The 16,329-nt window shown below is 41.6% G+C and overlaps 1 protein-coding gene across 1 annotated transcript; it reads left to right on the forward strand.

Annotated features, from left to right (window-relative positions):
- Positions 1-11,936: 11,936 nt before the first annotated feature.
- On the forward strand, positions 11,937-12,872 carry LOC142422983 (olfactory receptor 2AE1-like). The gene has a single exon (XM_075528183.1). The coding sequence runs from the start codon at positions 11,937-11,939 to the stop codon at positions 12,870-12,872; it is 936 nt and encodes a 311-aa protein (XP_075384298.1).
- The last annotated feature ends 3,457 nt before the right edge of the window (positions 12,873-16,329 follow it).

A 16,329-nucleotide genomic window follows, 5' to 3' on the forward strand; every position in this document is an offset into this window, starting at 1 on the left:
GGGTGAGGGACAATGGAGAACTTTATAAGATATGAAAATAATAATCTATAACTTATCAAGGGTTCATGAGGGAGGGGGAAGAAACGGGGAGCTGATATCAGGGGCTCAGTGGGAAGAGAATGCTTTGAAAATGATAATGGCTGCATATGTGGAAATGTGCTTGACACACTGGATGAATGTATGGATTGTGATAAGAGATGTAAGAGCCCCCAATAAAAGTATTTAATAAAAAATAATAAATGTAATCAGTCAAAATGTATATAGTATCAGATTTTATATATGAACAAGATCTGACTACATAATGTCTATTAGAAACACCACACACCTCCCTCCAGGGGGAAGAACAACAGAAACTATAGGGGAAGGGAGACAGCAGTCTGTGTGAGATATGAAAATAATAATAATTTATAATTTGTCAAAGGGTCATGAGGGTGGGAGGTGGAGGGCAGGAAAAAAGAGGAGCTGATACCAAGGGCTCAATAGAAAGTAAATGTCTAGAAAAGAATGATGGCAACATATGTATAAATATACTTGATACAATTGATGTATGGATTGTTATGAGTTGTAAGAGCCCCCAATAAAATCACCTCTTAATAAAAAAAGAAAGAAACATAATTTAGAAGATACAACTAGATTGAACATGATAGGGTGAAAATAGATATAGCATACAAACAAATCATAAGTGAGCTGGAGTAGCTCTATTCATAAAAAAATAAGTTTCAAAATAAGAAATATTATTAGAGACAAGAAGAAACATTTCATACTGCTAAAAGAATCAAAATGTCAGGAAGCTGTAGTAATCATAAATGTATATACTCCTAACAACAAAATACTTACATAAATAAAGCAAAAATGAACAGAACTGTGGAAAAACTCTGTCCTACAGGTTCACTATGAATTAGAATCAACGTCATAGCAACAGGTTTCAGGGGATTTATAGTTAAAGGAATCCTGGTGAAACAAAAGTTAAATTCTAACAAAATTATTAATGATTCCATCCATAAGCTACGCCCTCAATAAAAGACAAGGCCTGGTTACTAAATTCATAAAGGTAATGTTCTACATTCTACTTCAGTGAGTGGGGACTGGGGTCTTCGTAAAGCTCACGAGCAACCACCTGTGGGGCTCCTATTGGTCTCTCCCTGTCCAGAGGAAAGAAGGGTGAAGAAACAATTAATGGGAACAATTCACCTACAGGCACTAGCACTCAAACGGCAGCCTCCATGACCCTGAGAGCCCAGAAGAATAGCTACCTCGACCAACCACTCTGAAAAGGATCACAATAGAAGTCCCCAGAGAAAGTGGAAGAAAAATGTGGACAAAAACACCCTCAAAATGGAAAAAATGACCAGGCATACTGGTCAGATGAAAGGGTTCCAAGACGAGAGGAAGAGAGAGTGGGCTACATCCTGGCCCACCAAGCCTTGAGGATGATATCGCTGCTCAAAGAAGCCAATGCACAGAGAGGACCACATGGTTGGTTCCACTATAACACACGACGTCCCTCACTGATCCATAGCCCTACAGAGGACAACACTAGAGACACAGTGTGGAAATTGCACCCGATCTTTTCTCACCACAACGAGCCAAAACACTAAGGACATGTAACAGAACAGCAAGGGGAGCAGAGCAAGGAAGTCCCGAGGAAGTACCAAAAATAGAATTTGGGGCCAGGGCTTGGCACCCTATCAGACTCGACTGGAAAACACTCCTAAAGGGCTACAAACAGACCTTGAACTATTTTAAGAAAGAAAGAAAGAAAGAAAGAAAGAAAGAAAGAAAGAAAGAAAGAAAGAAAGAAAGAAAGGAAGGAAGGAAGGAAGGAAGGAAGGAAGAAAGAAAGAAAGAAAGAAAGAAAGAAAGAAAGAAAGAAAGAAAGAGAAAAAGTTCCAAGACTATAGCCCTTCCTTACCCTTCAATCCTAGAACAGAAGCTACTCCATGACTTTACTTTCAGCCAAACAACAGAAGTTGAACATAACACCTGGGAGGTCCACACTCCTACAAGCCACCATCATTTCCCCAGAGACAAAGCTCAGAAGGAAGCAAAGGATAGGAGAGATGGAAACGGGAAACACAGGAAAGAAGTGGGAAGAGTTTCCTAGGCTCTAACTTTATTTCAAACTGTTTATTGTGATTTGGGTGGAAGTTTACAGGGCAAATAAATTTTTATGTTTAACAACTCATACACACATCATGATAAATGGAGAAAAGACTGAAGTTGTCAAGGATTTCATTTTACTTAGATCTACAATCAACACTCATGGAAAAGCAACAATGAAGAGATAAAGTTATGTACTTTGTTGGGTCAGTCTGATGCAAAAACCTTTTCAAAGGGCTAAGAACAAAGATGTCACTTTAAAGACTAAGGTTTGCCTGTCCCAAGTCACGGCATTTTCAATGATTGTACGCGTGGAAACTCTCCAATGAATAAGGAAGATTGGAGAAGAGTTCGTGAATTTGAGCTATGGCTGGCAACTAATATTGAAATTACCATAGACTTACAGAACAAATACAGTATATACTCGAATGTAAGCCTACCCGAGTATACGCCAAGGTACCACGAGATGTTACACCTCACTGGGGTACCACTGACCCATGTATAAGCGAACCCCAGTTTTTGAGCACATTTTTTGTGCTGAAAAACTTGGTTTATACATGAGTATATACGGTAGGTCTTTGAAGGAGTAGAGACAGAATGCTTGGTAAAGAAGAGGGTCAGCCAAGGAGAGGAATCCCCTCAATGAGATGGAGTGACACAGAGGCTGCAACAATAGTGTGGCAGTCACCTAATCTGGTGTCAATTTAAGGATTAAGAGTGTAGGGGTGGAGCCTAGGCTGTCAATCTGGAGATAGCCAATGAGACGTCTGTGTAGGCATGGCCTTCTGAGAATTCTGGGAAATCTTCCTCCTTGGAAGTGGAAGACACCTCTCTCTCTGAGACTCCCTGGGAGACATTGCAGAAGACAAGCCACATGGATACAACCAGACCTCTGAAGCTGGAGAAGTCACAAAGAGACCCCTGTCAGCGCTGAGATGCTTACAACGCCACTGGACCCAAAGACTTTCTACCCACTGGCTTGTGATCATCCTGCATTTGGCTTCACTGCATGTGTTTCATGAGTCTGAAGAGGATGTTATAGATTGGTATTGGACATATAGGCTAATATCAGACTTATGGCCTTGGACTGGACTGGGTTGGGATTTTTTCTCAATGTTCAACTGCTCTTGTATATAAACCTCTTCCTTATGTACATATGTGTGTCCAGGGATTTGTTTCTCTAGTCTCAGGGGACAGGATTGGTGAGTGTTTCATTCTGTTGTACATGGGGTCACTATGAGATGGAAGCCACCGGATGGCATCTAGCAAAAAACAACAGCAGCAGGAAGCTAAACGGTAGGGTTGAAAAGTCTATCGGTGACTGTGTAGCTTTCTCTTTTGACTCTTTCTGTGTGTTACGGCACATTGGGGAAAAGGTGTAAAATAGTTATGATATCATTCTCAGACTTTGTATTCTCAAAAGAATTTGATGGAAAGGGTCTGGAGACATCTATGTCCCAAGAGGAGAAATAAGTCAGGTTAATGGACCGCTAGAAAGAATATTCCTGTGTGATCTTCAGAGTCACCCCCCCCTCCAAATATTTCAGTCCCCTGATTCCTATAAGTAAACTCCAAGCAATGCCTTTGGGGAATGCATTTCTTCCCCAAAAGCATACAGCACTGTCTAATTGTCTCGTAGAATAATGACTTCAAGAATGGGTCCAGGATGTGTCCTCTGGGATGAACTCCCTGATGCCATCGATTTACTGTTTTCTGTTTTCCTTGCCTGACATCACTGGTCCTCTAGGTTAGAGGGATGTTTCATTTGTCATCAGTGGCGATTCTCTTCCCTCATGATTAGCTCATGTCAGACAAAGTCTGTCCTGATTCCCACCCATGTGATTACTGATGAGGAAACAGTTATTGCAGTCAGCAGGACCTTATTCCCAAAGTAGCAGAACTAGAGTCAAATTCATATTCTATTAAGTGTGCAAGATGTGTAAAGCTCAGAGGAAAGTGTTCTGAGTGATCTAAAACATCAGGAAATCCCAAACAATTTTTCTGTGAACTCTGGATACATCGATGATTCAGCTGATATTATATTTGTCTTCTTAACCAGGTAATATTAATGCAAATATCTATTGTGAAGCTCTCACCCTCATCTTGGGATAGAGAGGTAGCTCAGAGGCAATCCTAGAGCCAGATGAAGCACATGTATGATTAAAAAGTAGAGTTAATGGAGTTAGCTAGTAGAGAACCAAAAAAGTTAAAATCCAGTCACTTAATGTGCCCTGCTGTGTGCTGATAGAATTCAAAATCGAAGTACAGATTGAAAGGGCATTGAAGAATCACAATTGCTGCTGGAAGCAAGGATAATTGGGTCATTGATAATGACAACTGCACCATCCCACTAGTAAATGGAGATTTCTAGGGTTAGAGAATGTAGACTTATGAGCATCTCTGATCAGTAGCCAGGGTGGACCCATCCTGCCCACTACATTTCACTTCTCTGCTTGTTCTGCTCACAAGTCTCTGAAGAGGAAGTTACAGGTAAATGATGTTGAGGGCTGAGGTTTCCTGGAAACTTCTATTAGAACCTAGGGCATCCTCTAGTATTTTCAATTTCTATTCTTAGCCCTTAAGTCAATCCATGAGGAAAACAAAGAAGTGGTAAAAAGGTCAGCAACTATGTGCAACAAATAAGCATTAAAATGATCAAGAAAGTCTCCTAAAGGAAGGATAGAGGCATGAAGCTGATGATAGAAGATTTGCATTCTGGAGGTTTGCAGAGAAAGATGGACACTAATGAGGAAGGAAGGTAGGTGGATATTGTCCTTAAGCAAAAATGCCCCATAACTTGACTGGCTTGTGATGATTCAAGAGAGGAGGTGAAAAATTGGTCTTTTAATCCACAAGTAACTGATTTTTAATTAAATGTGTGAGGTGACTGTCAAAAGATGTGGTTAAAGGCTGTCTTAGGCGAGAAATGTGATGGAGAAGGAAGGGATGTAAGAAGGAAAGAAGGGGGAGAGAGAGAGAGATACAGAGAGAGAGATTGTTTCATAATGGTTAAATTATACTTTGGAAATGCATTTGTTTCAGAATACATTGGTTTTTTATAAATCATTTTATTAGGGACTCGTACAACTCCTACCACAATCCATACATCCATCCATTGTGTCAAGCACATTTGTACATTTGTTGTCCTCATCATTTTCAAAACATTCTCTTACTACTTGAGCCCTTGGTATAAGCTCCTCATTTTTCCCTTCCCTCTTCCTTCCTCCTTCCCTCCCTCCCTCCCTCCCTCCATCCATCCATCCCTCCCTTCATCATGAACCCTTGGTAACTTAAAATTATTATTTTTCCATGTCTTGCACTGTCTGATGTCTCCCTGTACCCCCTTATCTATTGTCCATTCCCCTGAGAGGGGGTTTTAGTTAGGTCATTGTGATCAGTTCTCGATCAGAATATTTTGTTTTAAAAAAGTATTAGGAAGGTGGGCACATACTGATGATTTTTTGTTCTTTGATGCCCAATACTTGGTCGCTTCTACACCTTGTGGTCACACAGGCTGGTGTGCTTATTCTATGTGGACTTTGTCACTTCTGAGCTAGATGGCTGCTTGTTTACCTGCAAGCCTTTAAGACCCCAGATGCTATATCTTTTGATAGCTGGGAACCATCAGCTTTCTTCACCACACTTTCTTATGCACACATTTTGTCTTCAGCGTCTGGGCTCTTAAAGGCTTGAATATAAACAAGCAGCCATCTAGCTCAGAAGCAACAAAACCAACATGGAAGAGGCACACCAGCCTGTGCAACCATGAGGCGTCGAAGGGATCAGGTATCAGGCATAAAAGAACAAAAAATCTTATAATTGTAAATGAGTAGGGGTGAAGAGTGGAACCCAAAGCTCATCTGTAGGCAACTGGACACCCCCTTTACAAAAGGGTCTTGGGGAGGAGATGAGCCAGTCAGGGTGCAGGGTAGTAACAGTGAAACACACAACTTTCCTCTAGTTCTTAAATGCTTCCTCCTCCCACTTTCATGATCCCAATTCTACCTACAAATCTGGATAGACCAGAGGATGTGCACTGGTACAGATATGAACTGGAAACACAGGGAATCCAGGACAGATGATCAGTTCAGGACCAGAGGTAAGAGTGGCAATACCAGGAGGGTGGAGGGAAGGTGTGATGGAAAGGGGGAACCAATGACAAGGATCTACATATAGCCTCCTCTTTGGGAGACAGACAACAGAAAAGTGGGTGAAGGGAGGCATAGAACAATGTAAGATGTGACAAAATAATAATAATTTTTAAATTATCAAGGGTTCATGAGGGAGGGGGAGCAGTAAGGGAGAGGGAAAATGAGGAGCTGATACCAAGGACGGAAGTAGAAAGCAAATGTTTTGAGAATGATGATGGCAACAAATGTGCCTGGCACATGGATGTATTGTGATAAGAGTTGTATGAGCCCCCAGTAAGATGATTTAAAAAAAAGTATTAGGTAACTTAGAATACATGAGTATATAGGGAGAGATGCTTAAGATGGAAAATCAAAGAGGAATTGAATGTCTATTTTGGTGATCAAATCATTTGAGTCATGCTACACCATGGAGATCAAGTTAGCTCTCATTCTGACTAGTATTATGTGAGAATTGCGTACAGTTTGGCTGCTCAATTGTCATCAGCTTCATATTCTTGGCCTTACCTTTTAAGCGTGTCAGGGCATATTCTTGTTAATCTCCCTGGGCACAAGCAGGTGGTCTTGTTCTGTGTCACTGTGGCACCTATACATAGCTTATTAAACCACATTTAATCTTCAAATAAATATCCCAATGTTATCTTCAAATCTAATATGATATATTTCTCCCATATAAAACCAGAAAGAGGCTGAGTTTTAAATAAATGTGTGAGGTGACCATCCAAAAGATGAACTCAAAGTCTGCATTAGGAGACACATGTGAGATAGAGGGAGGAAAAGAAGCTCTTCCCACAAAGAGAACACAAACAAAAGTAAAAACACTAAACATTGCCCCGTAAGAGGATACAGCATCCCTTTTCTGTTTGGGTCATATTCGTCCTTTAGCTGATTCATACTATTTTTTTAATACCCCGTAACTTAAATGCTGAGCAAAATAAATAACTTTAATAAGGTTTTAAAAAATAAATCATTTTGTTGTGGGCTCTTGCAGTTTTTATAACATTCATACATCAATTGTATCAAGTACATTTGTACATATGTTGACGTCATTTTCCAAATATGTTCTTTCTGTTTGAGCCCTTGTTATCAGCTCCTCTTCTTCCTCCCTCACTTTCTCACCCTCACGGAGCCCTGATAAATTATTGTTACTTTCATATCTTACACTGCCCGCTGTCTTCCTTCACCCACATTACTGTTGTTCGTCTCCTGGAAGGTTAGGTAGTTTTAATACATCTATGTTAGATAAAGGGGCAACAGAGAAGAAGATAATAGAAATATTTTCTTAGCACATGAGCAAAATATTCATACCAAAATAAGGAAGTTATACCTTTGGTTACATACCCTTAGTTACTACAGCTTTTGTTTTCACAACAGGTCGTATGGTCATGGCTGGTGTTTGCAATTACCTTATTTCCGTACCCATCCCGATTTCCTTTACCCTGAGCAAACATCTCAGGTGGATATGATCCCTGCTCTGGTGGATGACCCGAACCTTCATCCCTGAAGGATCTGTGTCATTAGCCTTACTGCCAAAATTGGGGTGTTGCAATTTTCCATGGACTTCCATTGCAGGACATGGGTCTACAAAGAGGCACTTGGGTGAATCTCCTGCATCCCAGATTCACTTCTCTGTATCCCCTCTATGTGGTAGCAACTCAATTTCTGCTGATAGGTAGGTCAAAACCCTGACCAGTAACCCATATGAATAGTAAACCATATCTTTACCCTTTGATTCAGATGTATAAGGGTCCCTAAAAGACAAGTTGCCACTCTCAAATTTTGGTATAATAAAATCTTTGTTGAGTCACTGGGTAGAAGCATTCTCCTTTTGGAATGTTTTCTTTTTCACAGGTCATGATAGTGGAGGTGTAAGTTTAGAGCGCAAATTAGTTTCCATCCAACCACGTGTAGACATTTTGTGATCTGGCGGGTTGCCATCCCTTAATGTAACCGATCCACGCTCTTCATACTGCCTCCCTGGATTTCTTGTGTTCACCATCTCGGGTTCCTGCTCCCTCCTTCCTGCTGAACTGTGTTCTTGAGTAAATGGTTCCCATTTGGACCTGTGTGGTTGACTGTACTAACGACATTCCTTCCTGATGTCATTATTCACTTTATAGTCTTGTGTATTGTTTGGCTGAAACTTGATTCTGGGGGTGGGTTCAACTCCAGGCTAAAGGTCATGGTCTCGGGGGTTCCACCAATCTCTATCAGACCAATAAGTCTGGCTTTTTTTTTTTTAATGATTTCAAAATTTGTTCAACACTTTTATCCCTCCCTCTCCAGAACCTTCTAGTGTGATCCGGATGAGAGCAATCAGTACTGACAGCCAGCCCCCACCCCCACCCCAGTGCTGGTCTCAGAGTGGTGTTGACTGAGGTTCATACAGTACATTACTCATTTGAACTAATTCTTTCCCTGTGTCTTATTTCCCCCCATGTTGTACCTCATTCATTGTATTGTTTTAAAATAATATGTGGTTGTATTTTTGGTGAAAGCTTACACAGCCAACTGAGTTCCCATTGAACAGTTTCTGTACATTTTTCTCATTGACATTGGCTAAAATTTTTACAATGTGTAAATATATATATTATCACTTAATTGAGAGCTCTTATAAACATCACAACATTTCAGAGTTCAATCACATCAATCAGTCCCGTACAATTGCTACCACAATTAGTTTCAAAACTCTCTCTTCTTGTACTCCTTGATATCAGTGCCCTTTATTTCCTCCCTCCCCCCCACCCTATTCCCCAGTCATCCACACTATCAACTCCCCATCCCCCCAACCTCTGTCCTTCCCGGACACTCAGGGTTGTAATTCTGATGTTCAGGGTTGGAAGGGGAGCAGTTTGACTCAGTGGGTATCCACAGCCAAGAGAAAGGCAAGAACTCGTTCTGCTCTCCAGCCTGCTCCAGATCTTGGGCCTGCTCATGGGTCTCCAGCTAGCTCAGGATCTTCAGTATGTTCCTGGGTCCCTTCAGATCTTCAGTTCTGCACTATCAGCTCTCTTGCATCACTGACCTTGTATCAATACTTTCCTATTTTGATAGACAACTGATACTGCTTGTTACCGAGAGCCAGCTGGAGAGATTAACACAGCGCAGGCACCCCTGGCCTCACAGACGCCCCCACGTGTAAATATTTTAAAATATTTTCCATTCTGGTTGTTTCATTTTTGTCCATCTAGCTTCCCTAGCACTTATTAAGTTCTCATCTTTGCTTTAGGGTAAATAATCATCATTTTGTCTAATTTAGCTGACTTTTTTTGAAGAGCCAAGTATTCATGGGTGATATTATTTATTTTATGAGCCAATCTATTTTGTAAATAAACAGTGACCTCTGGGACTGATTTCAGCTTCAAGGTTAAATGGTGCTCTAGGACAATTGTTTTGGGGGTTCTTCTGGTCTCTACCAATCCAGTAAGTTCTCTTTCATGAATCTGAAAGGTTTTTTAATTATTTAAATTTTTTTCTGTTTTTCTCCCGTTGTGTCTGGGGCCATTTATTGTTTCCCTGTCCAGAATGGCAAGGAATGGCAGCTGGGCGCCTTCTTGTCTTATTCTCAGGCTAGAGGAAGCCCTGTAGTTGTGTAGGCTACTAATCCTGGAGAGTAGCTTCCTCTTGAGGCGTTGGCGATTTCTAGATATTTCTTTTCCTTTTCTTTGCTAAATAGTTTTCTTGGCATATAATTCACATATCACTCTCTTTGCTTTGGGCCGAAAAGACCAATAATAGCATCTTAGATGACTACTCACAAGATTTTGAGACCCCAGTAACTATTCCCAAAAGAAGAATATAGAACGTTGTTTTCGTGAACTATGTTATGCCCGTTGACCTTGTTCCCATGACTGTTATCTCAACCCTCCAGGCCCAGAGTTTGGTTATGGCTAAGAAATTTACATATCATTGCTTCCTGTTTGCTCTGTTATGAAAATGGCTATGTCTACAGCATGTACAACTATATTAATAGAAATATAATGACTGGCAAACCTGCATAGGATTCTGAGTATAGTCGCTTTTGCCTTACTGATACCTGTTATCTTGTCTGTTTGCTTATGTATCTGTTTGTAGATGATTGTTTATTATTTGTGACTATCAGGATTGCGTTGTTGCTGCTTCTGTTATTATTAGGTGTCATCAGTTGGTTCTGACCCAGAGAGAACCCATGCACAACAGAACAAAACTCTGAGTAGTCCTGTGCCATCTTCACAATTGTTCCAATGCTTGAGTCCGTTGTTGCAGGTGCTGTGTCAGTCCATCTCTTTGAGAGTCTTCTGGTCTTTCACTGCCTCTCCACCAAACATGACGACTTCTCCAGGTATTGGTGCCTACTGACAAAACGTCCAAAATATATGACAGTCTTACAGTTTGCCTGTAAGGAGTACTCAGGAGTATTTCCAAGACAGATCAGTTTGTCCTTTCAGCAGACCATGATACTTTCAATATTCTCCAACACCACAATTCAAATGCATTAATTCTTCTTCAGTCTTCCTTATTCAATGTCCAACTTGCATATCCATCCAAGATTGTGTGTGTAGTGGTATTTTTTCTGTTGTTCTGCACCTCTTGTGCACCTCTCAATCTTCCTTTTCTTTAGTGACATTGTTGATCACTCCCTAACATACTATTTCTAATAGCTACCAAAAAGATAAAATATTTAGGAATAAAACTTATCTGAGACACAAAAGATTTATACAAAGAAAATCACAAAACACTACTACAAAGAACTAAAAGAGACCTACATAAATGGAAGAGTATTTTCTTGGATATGAAGACTTAATAATGCGAAAAATATGTACTATCAAAACCACCAATTTTAATGCATATGTATATATATATAATTTTAATAGAGTCTAGATGTCCTGGAATTTCAGAGATTGTGAAGAGAGATTTCAAGTTCTCTGTGTTAGACAGGGTTCTCTAGAGAAACAAAACCAGGACACTTATGGCTATAGATAGATATATAGATATATAGATAGATACAGCACAAAGTAATAAACAGTAATTAGTCACAGAGCAGTACAGAGGGCTCAGTTCAACTCACTTCCATAAGACAGTTAATACACGGGCCATCTTTAAACTCACGCGGGCTTCTGGGTGCAAATCAAGGAAGCAGAGTCTTCTGTAGAGCAACACAGGTAGTCCAGCTGCAGGCAGCAAACAGCAGGGCAGGCCACCAACAGGCAGCCAGAAGGCAGGGTCCGACAGTTCCCAGCTCAAGTGATATATAGACCAGCAATGTGGCAGAGCAGATCTCGAAGGAACCTCAAATTATAGTGACACAGTCCATGGGTTGGGTGTCCCACAGGTAGTGTAGGTCCTAAGTTGAGGTAGAGAACTAGCTAAGGCAGCCATACATTGGTCTGATCATCAGAGAGCAAGAGACATAAAGGTGAAGCTCACTGAGCCATTTATTTCTCTGCCCTTCAATTAGACTGCAATCTTATTAATCCCACATGTGTTTATTGCCCGGGTTGACAAAATAAATCTATCACATCCTCTCTCATCTTTTTAGAGGCTATTATAATAATGAAAACTACTGAATAATTACAAGTAGAAAAAACTTACATAAATTACTGCTTACAGCAAAAGTTGTATATTGTCAGGTATGATGAACCCCTGTTTCTGATATCACAATCTATATCAACTTTATATTTCCTAGGTATTAAGAAAGGAGAGACATGGATGAGGAATCACACTTCTTCCCTGGAAGACTTCATTCTTGAAGGGCTCTTTGATGACTCTCTCACCCACCTTTTCCTTTTCTCCTTGACGATGGTGGTTTTCCTCATTGCAGTGAGTGCCAACACCCTCACCATCCTCCTCATCTGTGCTGATGCTCGCCTTCATACACCGATGTACTTCTTGCTCAGCCAGCTGTCCCTCATGGACCTGATGCATGTCTGCACTACCATCCCCAAGATGGCGACCAACTACTTATCTGGCAGGAAGTCCATCTCCTTTGTGGGCTGTGCCACCCAGCACTTCCTCTATTTATCTGTGGGCGGTGCCGAATGTCTCCTTCTGGCTCTCATGTCCTATGACCGCTATGTTGCCATCTGTCATCCACTACACTATACTGTCCTCATGAGCAGAAAGATGGCATTTATGATGGCTGTCATGTCATGGTTAGGAGCATCCACGAACTCCCTAATTCACACAGTGATTTTGATGCACTTCCCTTTCTGTGAACCCCGGAAAATCTCCCATTTCTACTGTGAGTTTCCAGCTGTTGTGAAGTTGGTATGTGGAGACATCAGTCTTTATGAAACTACAGTGTACATCAGCACCATCATAATACTTCTCATTCCCATCTCCCTGGTCTCTACGTCCTATGCCTTCATCGTCCACAGTGTGATTCAGATGCGGTCAGCTGGAAGCAAGAGAAATGCCTTTGCTACTTGTAGCTCTCACATCACTGTTGTTTTCCTCCTGTTTGGTGCCTGCATCTTCACATACATGAGGCCCAGGGCTCTGCGCACTCCATTGCAAGACAAGGTTGGTTCAGCGTTCTACAGCATCATCACTCCCACACTGAATCCTCTGATTTACACTCTCCGGAATAAGGATGTAGCTAAGGCCCTGAGGAAAGTGCTGGGGAGGGGAACTACCACCTACTGACTGTAACTGTAGTTTCCCTGGATATAGGCTAGGATGGGATACTACCTAAGATGCAGTCTGAGAAAATCTCTAAAATTCCAGACCACTGGATTGGTCTTTCAAAGGTCCAGATTCCTGGGTTTTCTTAATGTCGTTAGTACTGGGAATTTAGAAGGATTGAACTTTCTTAGAATTAAATGGCTAAAGCAAAACTCCATTAGTCTGCTTTGGTGTGGATATCCAACTGCACTGGAGTGTGTTTCCATGAGCCTTTTGACAGAACTTTAAAATAAAGTCTTTAAAATATGACATTCTTTTGTATTCTCAGAGAAGTACAAAGAAATAAAGCTCTTTCTTATCATTATCTTCGCCAATAAAACCACACATAAAAGTTGTTGACAGCAGAGTTGTTGTTGCTAGGTGATGTTGAGTTGGTTCCTACTCAGTGTCTGATATGAAACTGAATGCAACACTGCCCAGTCTTGTGCCATCCTCACAAGTGTTATGTTGAGCCTATTATTGCGGCCACTGTATCAATCCATATCCTTGATGGTTGTGCTCTTTTTCTTGGACCCTCTACCACCAAGCATGATGTCTCTTCCCAGGAATGAGTCTCTCCTGATCATATGTTCAAGTTATGCGAAGTGAAGTCTTACCATCCTTGCCTCTAAGGGCCATTCTGGATGCACGTCTTCCATGGGTGTTTTGTCCCTTTTAGAAGTTCACTTCCTTTCAATATTTTTCAGCAGCACCATAATTCCAATGCAGCAATCCTTCCAGTCTTCCTTATTCACTGCTCAGCTTTCACATGCATATGTGGCAATTGAAAATACTGTGCCTTGGGTCAGGTGCACCCTAGTCCCCAAAGGGACATTAAAAATCATTTTATTGGGGAATCGTACAATTCTTATCACAATCCATACATATATCCATTGTGTGAGGCACATTTGTACATTTGTTGCCATCATCATTCTCAAAACATTTGCTTTCTACTTGAGCCCTTGGTATCAGCTCCTCATTTTCCCCTCCCTATGCTCCCCCTTGATAATTTATAAATTATTATTACTTTGCCATATCTTACACTGTCCGATGTCTCCCTTTGCCCACTTTTCTGTTGTCCGTCCCCCAGAGAGAGGGTTATATGTAGATCCTTGTAATTGGTTCCCCCTTTCTATCCCACCTTCCCTACACCCTCCAGCTATCGCCACTCTCACCACCGGTCCTGAAGGGTTCATCTGTCCTGGATTCCCTGTGTTTCCAGTTCCCATCTGTACCAGTGTGCATCCTCTGGTCTAGCCAGATTTTTAAGGGAGAATTGGAATCATGATAGTGGGGAGAGGAAGCATTTAAGAACTAGAGGAAAGTTGCTTGTTTCATCATTGCTACACTGCACTGACTGGCTCATCTCTTCCCCTCGACCCTTCTGTAAGGGGGTGTCCAGTTGCCTACAGATGGGCTTTGGGTCTCCACTCTGCACTCATTACAATGATATGATTTCTTGTTCTGATAATGCCTCATACCTGATCCCTTCAACACCTCGTGGTCACACAGGCTGGTGTGCTTTTTCCATGTGGGCTTTGTTGCTTCTAAGTAAGATGGCCGCTTGCTTACCTTCAAGCCTTTAAGACCCCAGACACTATATCTTTTGATAGCCGAGCACCATCATCTTTCTTCACCACATTTGCTTATGCACACCATCTTCAGTGATCATATCAGGAAGGTGGGCACCCACTGGTAAGATTTTTTTTGTTCTTTGATATCTGGTCCTTTCTACACCTCATGGCCACACAGGCTGGTGTGCTTCTTTCATGTGGGCTTTGATGCTTCTGAGCTAGATGGCTGCTTGTTTACCATAAAGCCTTTAAGACCCCAGACACTATATCTTTTGATAGCCTGGCACCATCAGCTTTCTTCGCCACATTTGCTTATGCACACATTTGTCTTCAGCGATCGTGTCAGGAACGTGTGCATCCTGGAATGCCAATTTAATAGAACAAATTTTCTTGCATTGAATAAGTACTTGAGTGGAAGTTCAATGTCCATCTACTCTCTTAATACTAAACCTATAAATATATGCATGTAGATCTATTTCCCCACCATACTATATAAATATATTTACATATGTACATACCTGTATTTAGACCTCTATAAATGCCCTTTGCCTCCTGTTTATTCCTCTATTTCCTTTTACTTTCCTCTTGTCCCACTATCATGCTTAGCCTTCATTTGGGTTTCACTAATTTCTCTCAGTTACATTGCCCTTGAGGAATCCCTACAAGGCCTCTCACACCCTCCTTGCCACTAACTTTGGATCATTTGTTGCTCCCTTGTCCCTGGTTTGGTCAACACGAACCCCTTTCCCCTGCCTCCCCCTCTCCCGTGTCCCCCACCCCCACCCCCCGTCGGAACCATCTGTCCCGTTGTTTTCTCCTCCAGGGTAAGAGTGAAACCACAGGAAGATATAGTGATAGCCTGACCCCTCAGTACAGCTACAGAAAGGTAGGTAGTTCGTTGAAGCACTGATACAAGTCCCCCAAGAGAGAGCCCCGTGCTCTTCAACTCTGGAAGATGGCTCCAGGATCCTCTAAAACAACACACAAACAGCAACCAGTCCTAACAGCCTCAACAAAAAAGCAGGAGAAACAGAAGACAATGCCGGGACAAGTCACAAACCTAAAGGGACCTTCATTCTTCAACACTTTTTTTTTTAAATTTTAACAATTTATTGGGGCTCATACAATTCTTTTCACAGTTCATACATATACATACATCAATTGTATAAAGCACATCTGTACAGTCTTTGCCCTAATAATTTTTTTTTCTCTTTTCTTCTTTTACATTTTATTAGGGACTCATACAACTCTTACCACAATCCATACATATACATACATCAATTGTATAAAGCACATCCATACATTCCCTGCCCCAATCATTCTCAAGGCATTTGATCTCCACTTAAGCCCCTTGCATCAGGTCCTCTTTCCCCCCCCCTCCCTCCCCACTCCCCCCTCCCTCATATGCCCTTGGTAATTTATACATCGTTATTTTGTCATATCTTGCCCTATCCGGAGTCTCCCTTCCCCCCTTCTCTGCTGTCCCTCTCCCAGGGAAGAGGTCACATGTGGATCCTTGTAATAAGTTCCCCCTTTCCAACCCACTCACCCTCCACTCTCCCAGCATCGTCCCTCACACCCTTGGTCCTGAAGGTATCATCCACCCTGTAGTCCCTGTACCTCCAACCCTCATATGCACCAGTGTACAGCCTCTGTCCTATCCAGCCCTGCAAGGTAGAATTCGGATCATGGTAGTTGGGGGGAGGAAGCATCCAGGATCTGGGGGAAAGCTGTGTTCTTCATCGATACTACCTCACACCCTAATTAACCCATCTCCTCTCCTAAACCCCTCTATGAGGGGATCTCCATTGGTCGACACTTGAGCCTTGGGTCTCCACTCTGCACTTCCCCCTTCATTTAATATG

Source organism: Tenrec ecaudatus, chromosome 12 (assembly GCF_050624435.1).
Source record: "Tenrec ecaudatus isolate mTenEca1 chromosome 12, mTenEca1.hap1, whole genome shotgun sequence".
In the NCBI taxonomy this organism is placed as follows: domain Eukaryota; kingdom Metazoa; phylum Chordata; class Mammalia; order Afrosoricida; family Tenrecidae; genus Tenrec; species Tenrec ecaudatus.